This window comes from Anneissia japonica, unplaced genomic scaffold (assembly GCF_011630105.1).
Source record: "Anneissia japonica isolate Jap-2015-1 unplaced genomic scaffold, ASM1163010v1 scaffold287727_len1644234_cov201, whole genome shotgun sequence".
Lineage (NCBI taxonomy): Eukaryota > Metazoa > Echinodermata > Crinoidea > Comatulida > Comatulidae > Anneissia > Anneissia japonica.
This window is the reverse complement of record NW_022713615.1, coordinates 1,102,328-1,116,148: the sequence shown is the minus strand read 5'-3', so window position 1 is coordinate 1,116,148 and position 13,821 is coordinate 1,102,328. Positions and strand designations below refer to the sequence as shown.

Below are 13,821 nucleotides of genomic sequence, written 5' to 3'. Positions count from 1 at the left end.
TTTAATAAGGACATGATGGAACATCGTAGGCTACCCTGTAGCCTTTCAGCGAATAAAGTCCTATGAAAAATCATTGTGTAATAAAATTCCTCCGATGGGATTCGAACCTGTGACCTCTCGCTTACAAGGCAAGCGTCATAACCACTAGCCACGAAGGCTTCATGGTTGAACAGGTCCAAATACCCGTCGGGAACATTGTATTACAAAATGCTATGCCTCAAGAGGGCGTTCGGCCAGATAAATATGGAAATACGGCTAGAAATACTGTCGTGTAAATATATAAATATATATATATATATATATATCTACTGGATATCTATCTGTATCTACTGGAACCGAGCCACATAGCTTGTATTCCACTATTTGCATTCACACCTGGGCTGTGTATATATATTGCCTTGGTTTGGCTCTGTAATCATTAGTGGTCGTGCGACTAGTTTGGGCCCTACCTAAGCTGGTCGAACGTTTCGTTTGGGTCTATACCCTAGCTGCACTGATGAGGCCCGGAAGGCCGAAACGGATCCGTCTGCAGATATTGGGATTCCTTACAGTGGATGCTTAGTTTATTTTGTCATTCTGATCGGATTTTCTCTACTGTTCCGTTTTAATTTTAAATAGTTTTGCATTATGTGACCGTTTGCTGTTTTATATATATATTCAGCCCTCTAACCAGGATTTCTTTTTTAAGAGTGGTGGAATTTCAGAAATGTTGTCCTTAAAATTTAAAGGTCGTGCTCAAAATTCTAAAGGGTGGGATACTATGTGGTGCTATTTTTGGTTCATAGAGTGAGACGACGCAGCGGTAATACATAGCGATAATTAACAACCCATACATTTCCTTGATCTTTGGATTGGCAAAAATAATTACCATTTATGTAATTTATTGTTCTATTTATATTTTTTCCCATTTTCCTAAAAAACTACTTGTATGTAGCATTGCATAAGCTTAGGCCTATTAAAATGTTTTGTATAACAAGAGATGATGTTTAGTATTGTTATATTAATATTATTATTATTATTATTATTATTATTATTATTATTATTATTATTATTATTATTGTGATGGAAAGTTAACACAAATAGTTCAATGGAAACAATATCGTGGCTCAACGAATATTACAAAATATTTTTTTTATTTGTTTATTCCCAGACAAAATGTATTCGTCTTCCCCGACCGGTTGGGGGGGGGGAGCTAAGTAAGCTTCCCCATCAGGGGGTGGGCTATAACCTCCCCAGCCATCTGGCGCCACCACTGCTTACAAACTAGGATAATGGTAAAGTTGTACACAAAGTCACCCCAGTCGGGAAGAAAAACCATAATTCGTCTGGGAGAAAAAAGAATTTTTGTACATCTTAGTAGACTCTAAAATCAATAAAATAAGCCTTTAAAACCCATAAATTGTCAAAAATTGTCAGGGGGATGTGTATGTATGTGTATGTATGTATGTATGTGTGTGTATGTATGTGTGTGTATGTATGTGTGTGTATGTATGTATGTGTGTGTATGTATGTATGTGTGTGTATGTATGTATGTATGTATGTGTGTGTATGTATATGTGTGTGTATGTATATGTATATGTATATGTATGTATATGTATATGTATGTATATGTATGTATATGTATGTATATGTATATGTATGTATGTATATGTATGTATATGTATGTATATATATGTATGTATGTATATATATGTATATATATGAAGAAGGCGTGTCCACGTGTGTTTCGAAACATATGTAGAATATAATATAACGTAACAGTAAAGAAACTCAAATACGTAAGATGAGACGTATGCCGACTTGCTTTGACTTAATTACTGTATTGTTTCTCAAATTGTATATTGCCAAGATAGCTTCTCAATATGTTCATTTTATGTCAAGCGTTGACAAAGACTACAGGAGTAGCCGAAATATTCGCCTAATAAATTTTAGTGTTTCTAAAGTCAACATTTTACGTATTTGAGTTTCTTCACTGTTACGTTATATTATATTCTATATATGTTTCGAAACACACATGGACACGCCTTCTTTATATATATACTAATGTAACACAGGTAGAACAACAACATAGTCAGGAGACGATGTAACTTCTCTGTTGTCGTTTATTTGTTCGAAAACGCCAAAAAAAAAACCCATAATCCAGAAACTGACAATTACTTGTTACCTAAAACAAAACCCCCAACTTGACCAGGCATTGTATGCACAATATGACAAGCTTGGATTACAGTGCTTCACAAGGAACCATATAATAATCATGTATCATAATTCTTTGTCTGCTATAGCTCCTTCCCCTGAAAAACGGTAGCTACAGTAGATTTTCAAATGTACACGGCTGCTATTTTTCGGTGCGTCTTGTCTTTGTTCTTGCCAATTAGAAAAGAAAGAAGCGTCCCTCCTAAGAAGGGACGCTAAGTCCGTGTCACATACAAACAACATAGACATCTACATCCGCAGAATGTCTTGAACCATATCATTATGTTATGATGATACCATTACTAACTTAATAACTTAAAATACTATTTACAATGTAGCGATAAACAATATCCAGTAACCTGTGCTATATAAAACAAGTTAACTTAATGATGAACTTTGTACTACTTTATTGTGTATAAATCAGGTACTAAGGACTAATTAGTAATTAGTCTTAGGGCGAAACTATTATTGTCTTAAGGTTATTATCGTTATTTAAATCAATGCACGAATAGGGTGAAAGAAATCAGTCTAAAGTATTACATATATATATATATACAATATATATATATATATATATATATATATATATATATATATATATATATATACACTTTAGAGCTTTAAACAAGGTTAGATTACATTTACACAACAAAATCCTTAAAAGAACATAGCTTGTTCCAAAAAACCAATTTTGGCATAGGCCAACTATTTTGATATAAAGAAAAGAATTGATAATGTCACTTTGATTTACTTGGTTCTTTCCTTTTTGTCGATATCCATTTCCTATATCGTTTTCATATCAAATATTGTTGATTATTATATTTTTTCCAGAAATAAATATATATGTTTAGGTTTATTTTAAATTATTCTTCCTCCATCAAGCTGGGAATACTCCCGGTTAACGTCAGATGATATAAAGTATAGCAAGTCACTTGAAAACCAACCCCGCTATGAAATGAAGCCAGCAAAGTTTACAACATACATGAATACATCAGGAAGCGAAATTAAACTGCATATTGGAAGCCAAAACATTAGAGGCATATCCAAAGAAGTGCAAAATTTTCAAGAATTAGCAGCAATATTTCAAACACCATGGAAAGCAAACACATCAAATGTGCGCCAGCTAAGGTAAGAACTGCGGTCATGTTTTTGTGTCTTGCGCCATATCACTATTAACACTTTCTGTCGGTAGATAGGCCTGTTGAGTCGTTTTTGTTTTATTTTTGGATGGGCATATTTGATTTGTCGTCAACGAAATAATCAGCTAACTATTTATCATACGCAGAAACTCAAAAAACGGAGACGTAGGCCTATTTTATCCCTGAAATCATAATTTCCATGACGTGTCGGGTGAATACAAAGATACTAGAATTTTATGTTTAGAAAGTACAAGAAACGAAACTTCAAATTTTGACGGCTAGTCTATTCTGTTGTCATTGTTATAAATAGAAAATACAAAGAACATTTTGGAGTTTTGACAAATATCTCAATAAGTCTAAGAAGTGCTACTTTTCTTAGTTTTTTTTTGTTTTTGTTTTTTTTTGTACATAGAAAAAGACCCTATAGTTTAGAAAGGGAAATACAAGAAACAAAATTTTAACTAATCTAAAGTGTTACTTTTGTTTTTTGTCATTATTATAGATAGAAACTACAAAGAACATTTTGAAGTATTGACAAATATCTGAACAAGTGCTACTTTTCTTGATTTTCTGTAAATGGTGAAAGAAAAAACATAGGCCCTATTATAGCCAAATTTGGCCTGCAGAGAATTTAATTTGGCCCTAAAAAACCCCAAAATTTTGGTTTTAATAGTAAAACAGTATATTAAACAAATATAACGTCAATAATCATTCGACAGTAAAGAAAAAAAAACAGCTAGAGATGCTTCACAAATGAGCAAGCTATAATAGGCCGTACATAGAATATAGGCCCCTGTTTCTTAATAAGCGGTAATAGGCCGGGCCATACAGTACATAAAATATAGGCCTATGGTAACGCCTAAAACAGCGACCGCTAGATGAAACCCATGGTGATATATAAGTTGATTGTTAAACAATGCACAACCAAATTCGAGATATATTTCATTACTTCTTTTTATTAGGTTTTATATTTTATGTTGATACTTATAAATTAGAACAATTTTATAAAATTGAAGTTACCATTATGCTTGTGTCTTGTTTACTACAATGTCTAGACTTTTGAAAGAGCATTTTGATGGCATTATTGTAGCAGACTTGAAGAGATCGCAAGGTACTCAGATTACAGTTACACCATATTGTTGCACAATAAAAATTAACACAATGTGTTCTAAACAAAGTATATATATATATATATATATATATATATATATACAACCAGTCAGGTAAAACCGGGCGTCAATTTACAGTCGTTTAAGTAAAGAGAACTTTAATGGAAAATAATAAAAACAATTAGTATTGTACTGTACTGCATTGAAAATGAATTCTGTAAATAAATAAACAAACATACTTACTATTGACAACATGGCTTTTCAAAACACATTAGTTGATTGTGTAATAAGTTTTTTTCTTAACTATAAATATTTTTCATTACATAATTATATTTTTAATAGGAATTACTGTCGTAATTTGAAACGCTAGTGTTATTTATTTTGGTTATGTATATCATGTATATCATAACATGTGCATGAGCAAGCGGGTGTCATGAAGATGGCCCATAAAACTGATGTTTTAGTATGAAGTTTACACATCCAAAGCTTGTAATTATTATTTGTGGATAAAAATTTACTAAAATTTGTTGTGATGTACTATTATGACAATAAAATACTTCTGTGGATTTGATGATAATGCTTGCACGCGATGTCGATTCCCTCGGCGTTTACTAGCCGCTTGGCGGGTATGGTCAAGTCCTGTCTCTTATACACATCTAGATGTGTATAAGAGACAGATATATCACTTTATTCCAAAAATTCGTAAAAACTCTGATCAAGTCTTATGCGTATACAAATAATAATAGACTTCTATTTAACAGAAAATCAAAATAACATTTGTGAAATAAATTTTGACTTTGAATAACTGTGATCATAACCACTGAATTTGTGAAAGTATGCTTATTAAATATACTGTATAATAGATAGTGATACGTTTATTAAGACCTATTCCCACTGAACACATTGAAACGAAAGCGTCGAGCGTCACGCGGCAAAGTTAAAACAATTTACAGTGAACAGGTTATGCCTATGTCATTTACTGAAGGCACTTAATAATTAGCAGTAAGATGTTTATCACAGGTTGTAAGACAAGAAAAATAATGGAATCATAAAAAATTGGTAAAAATCTTGCACACCCCAACAATTTTCGCGGACTCCCACATTAACGGACCCCTGCAGGCTGCGAGTTTAGGGTGTCACGAAAGTCTCGAGATTTTGGGACCCCAAGACACTTGTCTGAAGAAATAAATGAAAAAATGAAATGAAATGAGAGTTTTTTAAAACTTCATATCTCCAGTACATTATTCGTAATGTAAACTAAAAACATATTTTGATAGAAAAGTTCGTAGTATTAATTTGGTACCTAACTTTCAATTACAGTTACCGGTATCTGTGTTGCCAAATTACGAACAATAGTTTTCTCAACTGTAAAACCGCACTTTCATAACTCAGAGGCCTAATAAAAGTACGCTAATGCAAAGTGCTGAGAGAAAAGAAAAATACCTATACTTTAAAAATATGTTATATTGCGAAATAAATCCTCACATTAAGACCAGGATCTAGCAACAAATTAGTTCACCTAATTTTACCTGAAAGTTTCGTTGCCCTAATGTTTTGTTAGACCACTAGCCTTTATTATGGTAGATTACCTCGGTTCTTTTGTATGACTACAAACATTGGAAAAAGAAAAAAAAATCAACAAAAACACGTTTTATTTCACCCCCATCGATACATGGGCCAAATGTTGTCCAATTGCATTCTAAAAGCTCATACCCTTCTTTCTAAGGTCATAATTGAAATGATTTAGTATTTAATGTTCTTGTTACCTGAACATGTAATCAAGTAATTGATTTGTGGTGTAGGTCTGTTTAAAACAATTTAAGTAGGCCTATCTTCAGATTTATGGTCTGGCACTAAGGCTGCAATAAGCCTATTTTTAACTATGAAGTTCGGAATGTGCATTAAGATAGAAACAGGGTAGGAGAGAGCGGAGGGGATATCGGTGAGACTTTGTTATGTTTTGTGGTTACTTTATTATACTATATTGTGACAAGATTTGGTCCATGTTATAATGTTATTGTTAATATTTTTCTCTTCACATATACTTGTACTTTAAGGAAGCTTGCATTATTAGTCTTAAAGAGAGGGTTAAGTGGTCTTACGTACATTATTAACCTTCCTCGACCGTATAATGTATAATAATAAAACATGTGCTTTTGGGTATTGACAAACTGCGAGTCAGCGAGGCATGATATTCATGCAAACTATCTACCCTCGTGCCATACATCCTCTCCCATCATTTATCACCACACTCTGAATGCATTGATTTGATTGGATGAACGACGAAAAGAGCCGCTGACGGTCCGTTTTAATTTATGAAAGAAAAGGTAGCCTAATTTTAATGTTTATACAATATATAATTATAATAACTATATTTTTTTGTCTATATATATATATATATATATTGCAAGGCCTCTCCATACATAATATACTGTATATTACTTTATTGCAAATATATATAAAATAGTTCATTAGTTCATTCTTTTTAATTCAAGAGAAACATTTAGGCCTATATTTGATCTTTTTTTAATAATAAAGAAAAAAGGAAAAGAGATGAAGGCCTAATCAGTGGCGGTGCCAGTGGGGCAGGGGGGCTTGAGCCCCCCATCGGTATGGTCAAGTCCCCCCCCCCCCCATCGGTCCCCCATCGGTCTGGTCAAGCCCCTCATCGGCCAAAGCTCGTCGGGCAGTCGGACCAAAAAAAAAAACACGAAATAGGCCTAGTTTGCCCATCCCAGCCATTTCCGGCCATCTAGAAGTCCCAATTTTTGTTTTAAGATCTCGTTTTGGGAGGAGGGGACACCCCCATACCCACCCCTGGCTCTGGCCTTCGGCCCTCAGATAACGCTGCTCGCTATAGTTACACCCATAAATACTTAGCTTCCCTAGTCGAACATCTTAGTTACTGTTAACAATCGGTATACAAATCTGAATATACAGTATCAAGTTCTTTTTCCTTAAAGTATGACAAGTAGAGAAAATCCGATCAGAATGACAAAATAAACTATATGCATCCACTGGAAGGAATCCCAATATCTGCAGACGGATCCGTTTCGGCCTTCCAGGCCTCATCAATGCAGCTAGGGTATAGACTTAGCCTTTCCTTATTGTTATTCCTCTAAGTTCACTACCCGCGATCGAATAATCGAATAAACCCAAATACCGTACATGCCGAAATGTTATATAGGGTGATGTATGCAAATTCAGGCTTCAGCTACGGACATCATTGTGATTGGCTAAGATAAGCATATGCACGTCTGCAAAAGCTTAGGAATCGTTCTTTCCGCCAAAATCTATTGCGGACGTAAGATGCCCAAGTGTGCTGAGCACAGCAAAGTAAATTTTAGCGGACTGATTTTGGCTTATGTGGACTACTTTTGGCAAGTAATTATGAGGCCAAAATCGGTCCGCCGGACCGATTTTTCCCCGGACCAAATTTTTCCTGACAGGCCTACTGAATTGGCCTACTCAGTGCGTGTGAAAACACTTGCAAAAATAGTACTCGCTGCTTACTTGGGCCCGAATTCAAACCGGGCCATCAGGTGCAAGCTCGGTGGTCTAGAGGTATGATGCCAGGCAAGTGATCTAGAGAACTGAGTTCGTGTCCCACTGGAGAACAACTTCACACACCCTGAGTATTCAGTGCATTTTCACGACAAGTCGGGCAAAATCACACATATAGGCCCTTCTAATTGATTCCTGACGCAAATCCAGGTATTGTTTATTCCATCACGATAATAACAATTACCATTCAATAATAGAACAGTCATCTCGACCTACTTGCAGTGAAGTGAATCTAAAATGTATTCATGAAGTTATGATGATCTGAAGTGTTTAAAAAGGTACACACTAATAGTTAAACCAACTTTAAAATACCACAAATACAAATGTGTGTGACGATATTTTATTGCTTTAGAAATGTGATTTCAAAAAGTATATTAGTGCATCACGCACTGAGTATTCAATACATACTCACGACAGGTTGGGCAAAATACATATAGGCACCCTAGTTGATGCTCCTGACGCAAATCCAGGTATTGTTTATTCCATCACGATAATAACAATTAGCATTCAATAACACAACAGTCATCGACCTAAAAAGTACATTAGTATCATATACGCATAGAGAATCTGTTTTTTCTCTATGGATACGTAAGGTCTTGTTTTGGGTTGGGTTATTTTTTGGTTGGGTTATTTTTACTTGGAGCGTGGGAAATTGGTAATAGGTAAATTGTAATGAATATAATATTATAGCCTCTAAAACATAATATTATTGAAGGGTCCTTTTAAAGTTTAAATAGGATTTTTTAAAGTTATATTTTTAGATCATTAAACCAGATTAGACCTATTGAACGAGCCCCCTATACTGCACTGCCAATACCTACGCCACTGGACCTGAGTATTCGTTACATCCTATCAAAGAATAAAAACTGATGAAGGAGGAAGGTTTGTTTTTTTGGTTTTTTTGGTTTTTTTTTTGCTAACTCCGCCCCCATTTTACCGATGTTCACAAGTAAATCAATGGTTAGAGACACATATATAAAAGGTCATAAGAGTGGAATCAATTTATATTTAAAAAATATGTTTTTGTTGTACCAGTAAACATATTTGCAAGAAATCCTGAGCTTTTCATGTGTAAAAAGAACCGTTTGAAATAAAAATATATGTTAATTGAAAAAAAAAATCACATTTTCCCCAAAAGTGATGAGGGAGCGGGTGATAAACTAATAATTTTTTTTTTATGGGGCCTAACATTTGCTATACATATATCATGCGCTATAGAAGTGGAAGACCATAATGTATTGGGAATGTACCTCTCTCTGGTACAATCAGTGTAAAAGTGTAAGGTATAGGATAGCGTGGATTTAAACATTTTCCTAATAGTAATGTTCAAAATAAGTGTCAAGGAAAGTAAAGTATGATTGTTGGAAAAAATGGTCAACATTTTATTTTGATTTCTCACCCTGACCTTCGCCTGGGTGAGGGCGAAGGTCTGGATCCGCATCTCTTAGCATGAATTTTGTAAGCCAGGACCCAGTAGTATTTTGTTACGTTTCTTCACAGAGGGGGGTTCGTCCAAACCCCCTGGATCCGCCACTGAAGTCTAACCCCCAGGGATAATCTTGCATACTTTGATTTTTTTTTACAAATTTTAATGTTGTAACAAACATTAGGGGTTCAAACTTACTTTGTTTTGTTTTTTTACAAATTTTAATGTAACAAATATATGGGGATCAAACTTTCCAGGAAAAATGGGGTAAAATCATCTGTCGCTATCGTATCTCCTAAGTAGACCTAGGCGCCTAATTCGCATATCTATAGATGTCAATGAGAAAGAAACTCAACACCAATAAAATTGCAATAACATTCTGATTTAGCATTTAAAGTAAATTTCGTTCGATAAAATTATCGAAACAACCTTACTAGAAATATGGAATGTCGCTAACACACTTGCAATTTATTGTCAGTAATTGTAATCGTTGGTTTTCTTAGTTTTTAGACTTGGTAACTCCATTTTTTCTTGTTTATTTCAAGTTGTTTTAATACCAACACGATCCTCTCCACCCTATTGTCTATTGGGAATCTGCGCGACACGAGATTGTTGTATTGTACAACAGATATTGTGTGACAGTAGCCTATACAGAAATTGGGGTACGACTGATGTAACCATCAAAGCCACTGCTTTTCCCAACCATTGTTCTAATTATTTTAATATCTATTAATTGTTATTCTATATTTGACTATTTTCAATGTAATGTATTCGTAGGTCAACTGTCCCTATATGATAAATATAGCATATATATTTCAATGTTATTTAGTACATAAATATTATTTTATTAGAAATGGCATTGCGAAGTCAATCTATGCTGCTGAAATGGTTCTGACACAAAGCAACGTCCAACCATTCGAAAACATTAGCTACGCGTCAGGAGACAGTATAAGAAAATTAAGTACGGAATTTTACAACATGCTGCCAAAGGTAAGGTCATCTCTGTTATTTTATCGTGGCTGGTGGAACCGGGGGTGGGGGGAGTGGGCCCCCACTTTTTAGGCAGAAAATATATAATGTCTATAATGTTGTAACAAAAATAACCACTGTTAACAATTTCATTAACCACTATTGTAACAACGATTTAACCACTGTTGTAACAAAATCCACTAACCACTATTGCGACAATGATTTAACCAATAATGTAACAACGTACAAAATAGAAGTCCACAAGCCGAAAGCTTGTGTACATTCCCAAATTTCACATTAATGATGGTTGTGCATTTTTAAAATTGTTATATAATTTCTAATATAGAGGTTAAATGTCAGATTATAACAAGCCCAAGCTGTACAGGAATGGTCCATGTGACATTGTAAATATAGTAAATAATTGGAGGTTAATAATGAAGGTGGGAGGTCAAAGGTAATGAAAGGAAATTCATTTTCAAAATGATCGATTTTGACCATTTTTTTTCTTGATCTTGCAATACCTGTCTCTTATACACATCTAGATGTGTATAAGAGACAGATATAACATTTTGGCACTATTGAGCTGTTTATCGTTTGGTGGTTGATGAATTTTGTTACAACAGTGGTTAATGTTACATCAGTGGTTGATTTTTACTTTAGTGGTGATACATCCACTAAAAGACGAGCACATTTTTATATGGATAAAAAGTCATCTATGCATTAGTAGGCCCTAACTTATTGATATATGTTACTTATAGCTATTTTTTTTCCAGGCATCTCCTTTTCAACGTATGTATAAAAGATGTTCTGTTGTGGGAAATGGAGGCATATTACGTGGAAGTAAATGTGGTAATGAAATAGACAGGTCGGATTTTGTAATTAGGTTGGTTACATTTCATAGGCCTACTACATTTTTTTTGTGTAAAAGTTTGACCATTATTGTCATCTATAAAACTCTGTCCAGATTATCAATTTTTTACAAACTGTTGTAATGCCCATAGTCATGTGCCTATATGGTCATGGTGTGATTTTTCAAAATTTTATAGTGTTGACAGGGCTTTATGTTTTCGCTTGATTGTCATAGAGTACTACAGTGTTACGTCTCGATACCATGTGATACTACTCTGTTGCTATCGTTGCAAAATGCGTTCAACCGGACGCCATTTTCCCCACTGACAAACCATTGATCCCAATTTCTAACGTATTACTGTATTAAGATGCTGTAGGCCTATCTTAATTTTTCTTTGTAGATTTTAATTGAATATTAAATGTGTGCTCGATAACTAATATAATGCGAGCTTTTGTGTTTTTAGTACATTTTGATGGTTAAATATTAGATTTTAAGATGCCTGTTCCAGAAAGCCTATATGCAGGCATTCAGGCGTAATGAACGCTAACCAACGTCTGGTTGGCAACAGAGGGCGCTACCTGGCATTGTGACGACACGGCTATGGTACTCTATTTGACTAATTGGCCTGATCATCATACCGTAAACTCGAATAGAAGGCCTGGGCTTCCGTGTTTGTTATGTTTTTTGTTTTTTGTTTTGTTTTGTGAACTTTCGATCGGCTTCGTTACGTGATAGGCTGCTTTTCGAGGCTAATTTGGCAAAGCAAAGTTTACTTCCTATTGATTGTATCAGGCATGTATCAGAGAACTATATGTCGTTTTTAATTATTTACACTGCCTCTATTACAACATTATTCAATATTATTCAATAATAACGGTTTGTATTATTGTACGTTGCAATATTGAAAGCTTTTATTGTTTCAATGAGTATAGGCACAGTACTCATCATTGTAGTCATATGCCAAAGGCTATTAATTAATATTGTAATAATTCTCGACTATAGCATAGCGCATATTGCTGCTTAGCATTATTACACTGGGTCATTAGATCAAGCACATGGAGCACACACTCGGGTCCCTTGGGAAATTCCATAATGTTGCAACTGTAATCAGCTTGAACCTACCAGGTACCCACTTGTACTCCTGGGTGGAGAGAGACAACTCGCGCTTAATTAACAGGCTTATTTGTTCTTTTAAATATATTTTTTAACGTTGTAGTTAGTATTTGTTAATTTCGCTAATAAGCAATTAGTAGAGCTCCGCATAGTACACTATAGGATTATACGAAGTTTAGATTTAATGCTTGAAAAAATTTCCTGAGGGCCTGCAAGGCCCAAAGGAATTTTTGAATGCATTAAATCTAACCTAAGTATAATAATTTTTCATTTAGTGTACATTACGATGCTTTATAAGTCAATCGCCGTCTTTTAATTTTAGTTTTTTTATAACCAACTGTTGTAATAGTCTTCGGTTGCTATAGTGATATGATCAGTATACGTGTACGTATTTACATTTAGCTGTGCGTATGCTGATTTTTGCTCCTGCAGTACGCGTTTAATCAATATAATGGAACATCCGTTCTAAATGCATTGTGGGTACACGGAGCCGCTCAGGTTCGTTTGTTTCCTGTAGTTTCTTTATTTAGTAAAATATTCAAATTTTAACCCATTCACAGGAGGGCGGATGTTCCATCAATTTTAATAAAAATACGCGAAACAGCTCATTCTTCTGCTATTTAAGTTCTTTGGTTTAATTAAGAGCAGTACAGTACGGATACGATGAATAACTATGGTATTGTGTTAGAGAAAGAACTTGATTGTAATGCTATTTTGATAGACTTTCGTCAAAGAAATAAACATTTTAGCACCCGAGAGAGAATACAGTCACTGACGTCCTTTTTGGTCGGTGCATGCAGACAGGTAAGATCGTGCGATGATTTCATAAGGCTAGCCTTCGGCCTAGTAGAGTAGTAGGAGGAGGCCTGGACGGCCTCCTGCCTGGCCGTAGACCTACATCTAAATTTGTTCCTTGAGTCTTTAAAAGAAGTCTAGAATATTCCTATTAAACGTTCAGTTTGTTATGTTTATGAGGGTCCATTGATTCAATGAATTCCTTAATTGTTCGTATTTAATATTGAATTTGAAGTAACTTTCTTCGGGTTCAAATTAAGCTTGTTTTACGAAAGTAATTTTCAATTACAATTCCATTTTTATCGCGGTGTATTATATTCCTCGGTGACGAAAAAAATGAGGATTTTTTTTTGCACACGGACCTAAAAAAATAAAGCCAAGCGTCCACTAATAGAGAAATTAGTGGACGCTGGGAAATAGGCAAATAACATTGGGAGTTACAGTGGTGACGTCACGATTGACTTATAATATAATATATAGGCTATAAAGTTTTTAAAGTAAAAATAATACGCGCTGTATCGTGTTGTTTCTTTAGATGCAACGCTCCACCGATTCACCAATTTTCAGACGACGTAGGTGTTAAATCTAATGTGACCACAGTAAATCCTTCGATAATTATCAAAAAGTAAGTAGTGTGCTTAAATCGATTAACAAAATAGACCT

General features: G+C 34.5%; 1 protein-coding gene across 4 annotated transcripts in view; it reads left to right on the top strand.

Annotated features, from left to right (window-relative positions):
- Positions 1-13,821, top strand: part of LOC117108614 (alpha-N-acetylneuraminide alpha-2,8-sialyltransferase-like) — a 35,004-nt gene that overhangs the window by 11,823 nt on the left and 9,360 nt on the right. For 3 of the 4 annotated variants that reach the window (XM_033250694.1, XM_033250692.1, XM_033250695.1), the window contains exons 3-6: positions 3,076-3,321; positions 10,283-10,421; positions 11,174-11,283; positions 13,694-13,783. In XM_033250694.1, the coding sequence (XP_033106585.1) occupies positions 3,076-3,321; positions 10,283-10,421; positions 11,174-11,283; positions 13,694-13,783 (585 nt within the window). The remainder of the gene's footprint in view (positions 1-3,075; positions 3,322-10,282; positions 10,422-11,173; positions 11,284-13,693; positions 13,784-13,821) is intronic. The other variant, XM_033250696.1, reaches the window with a different exon arrangement.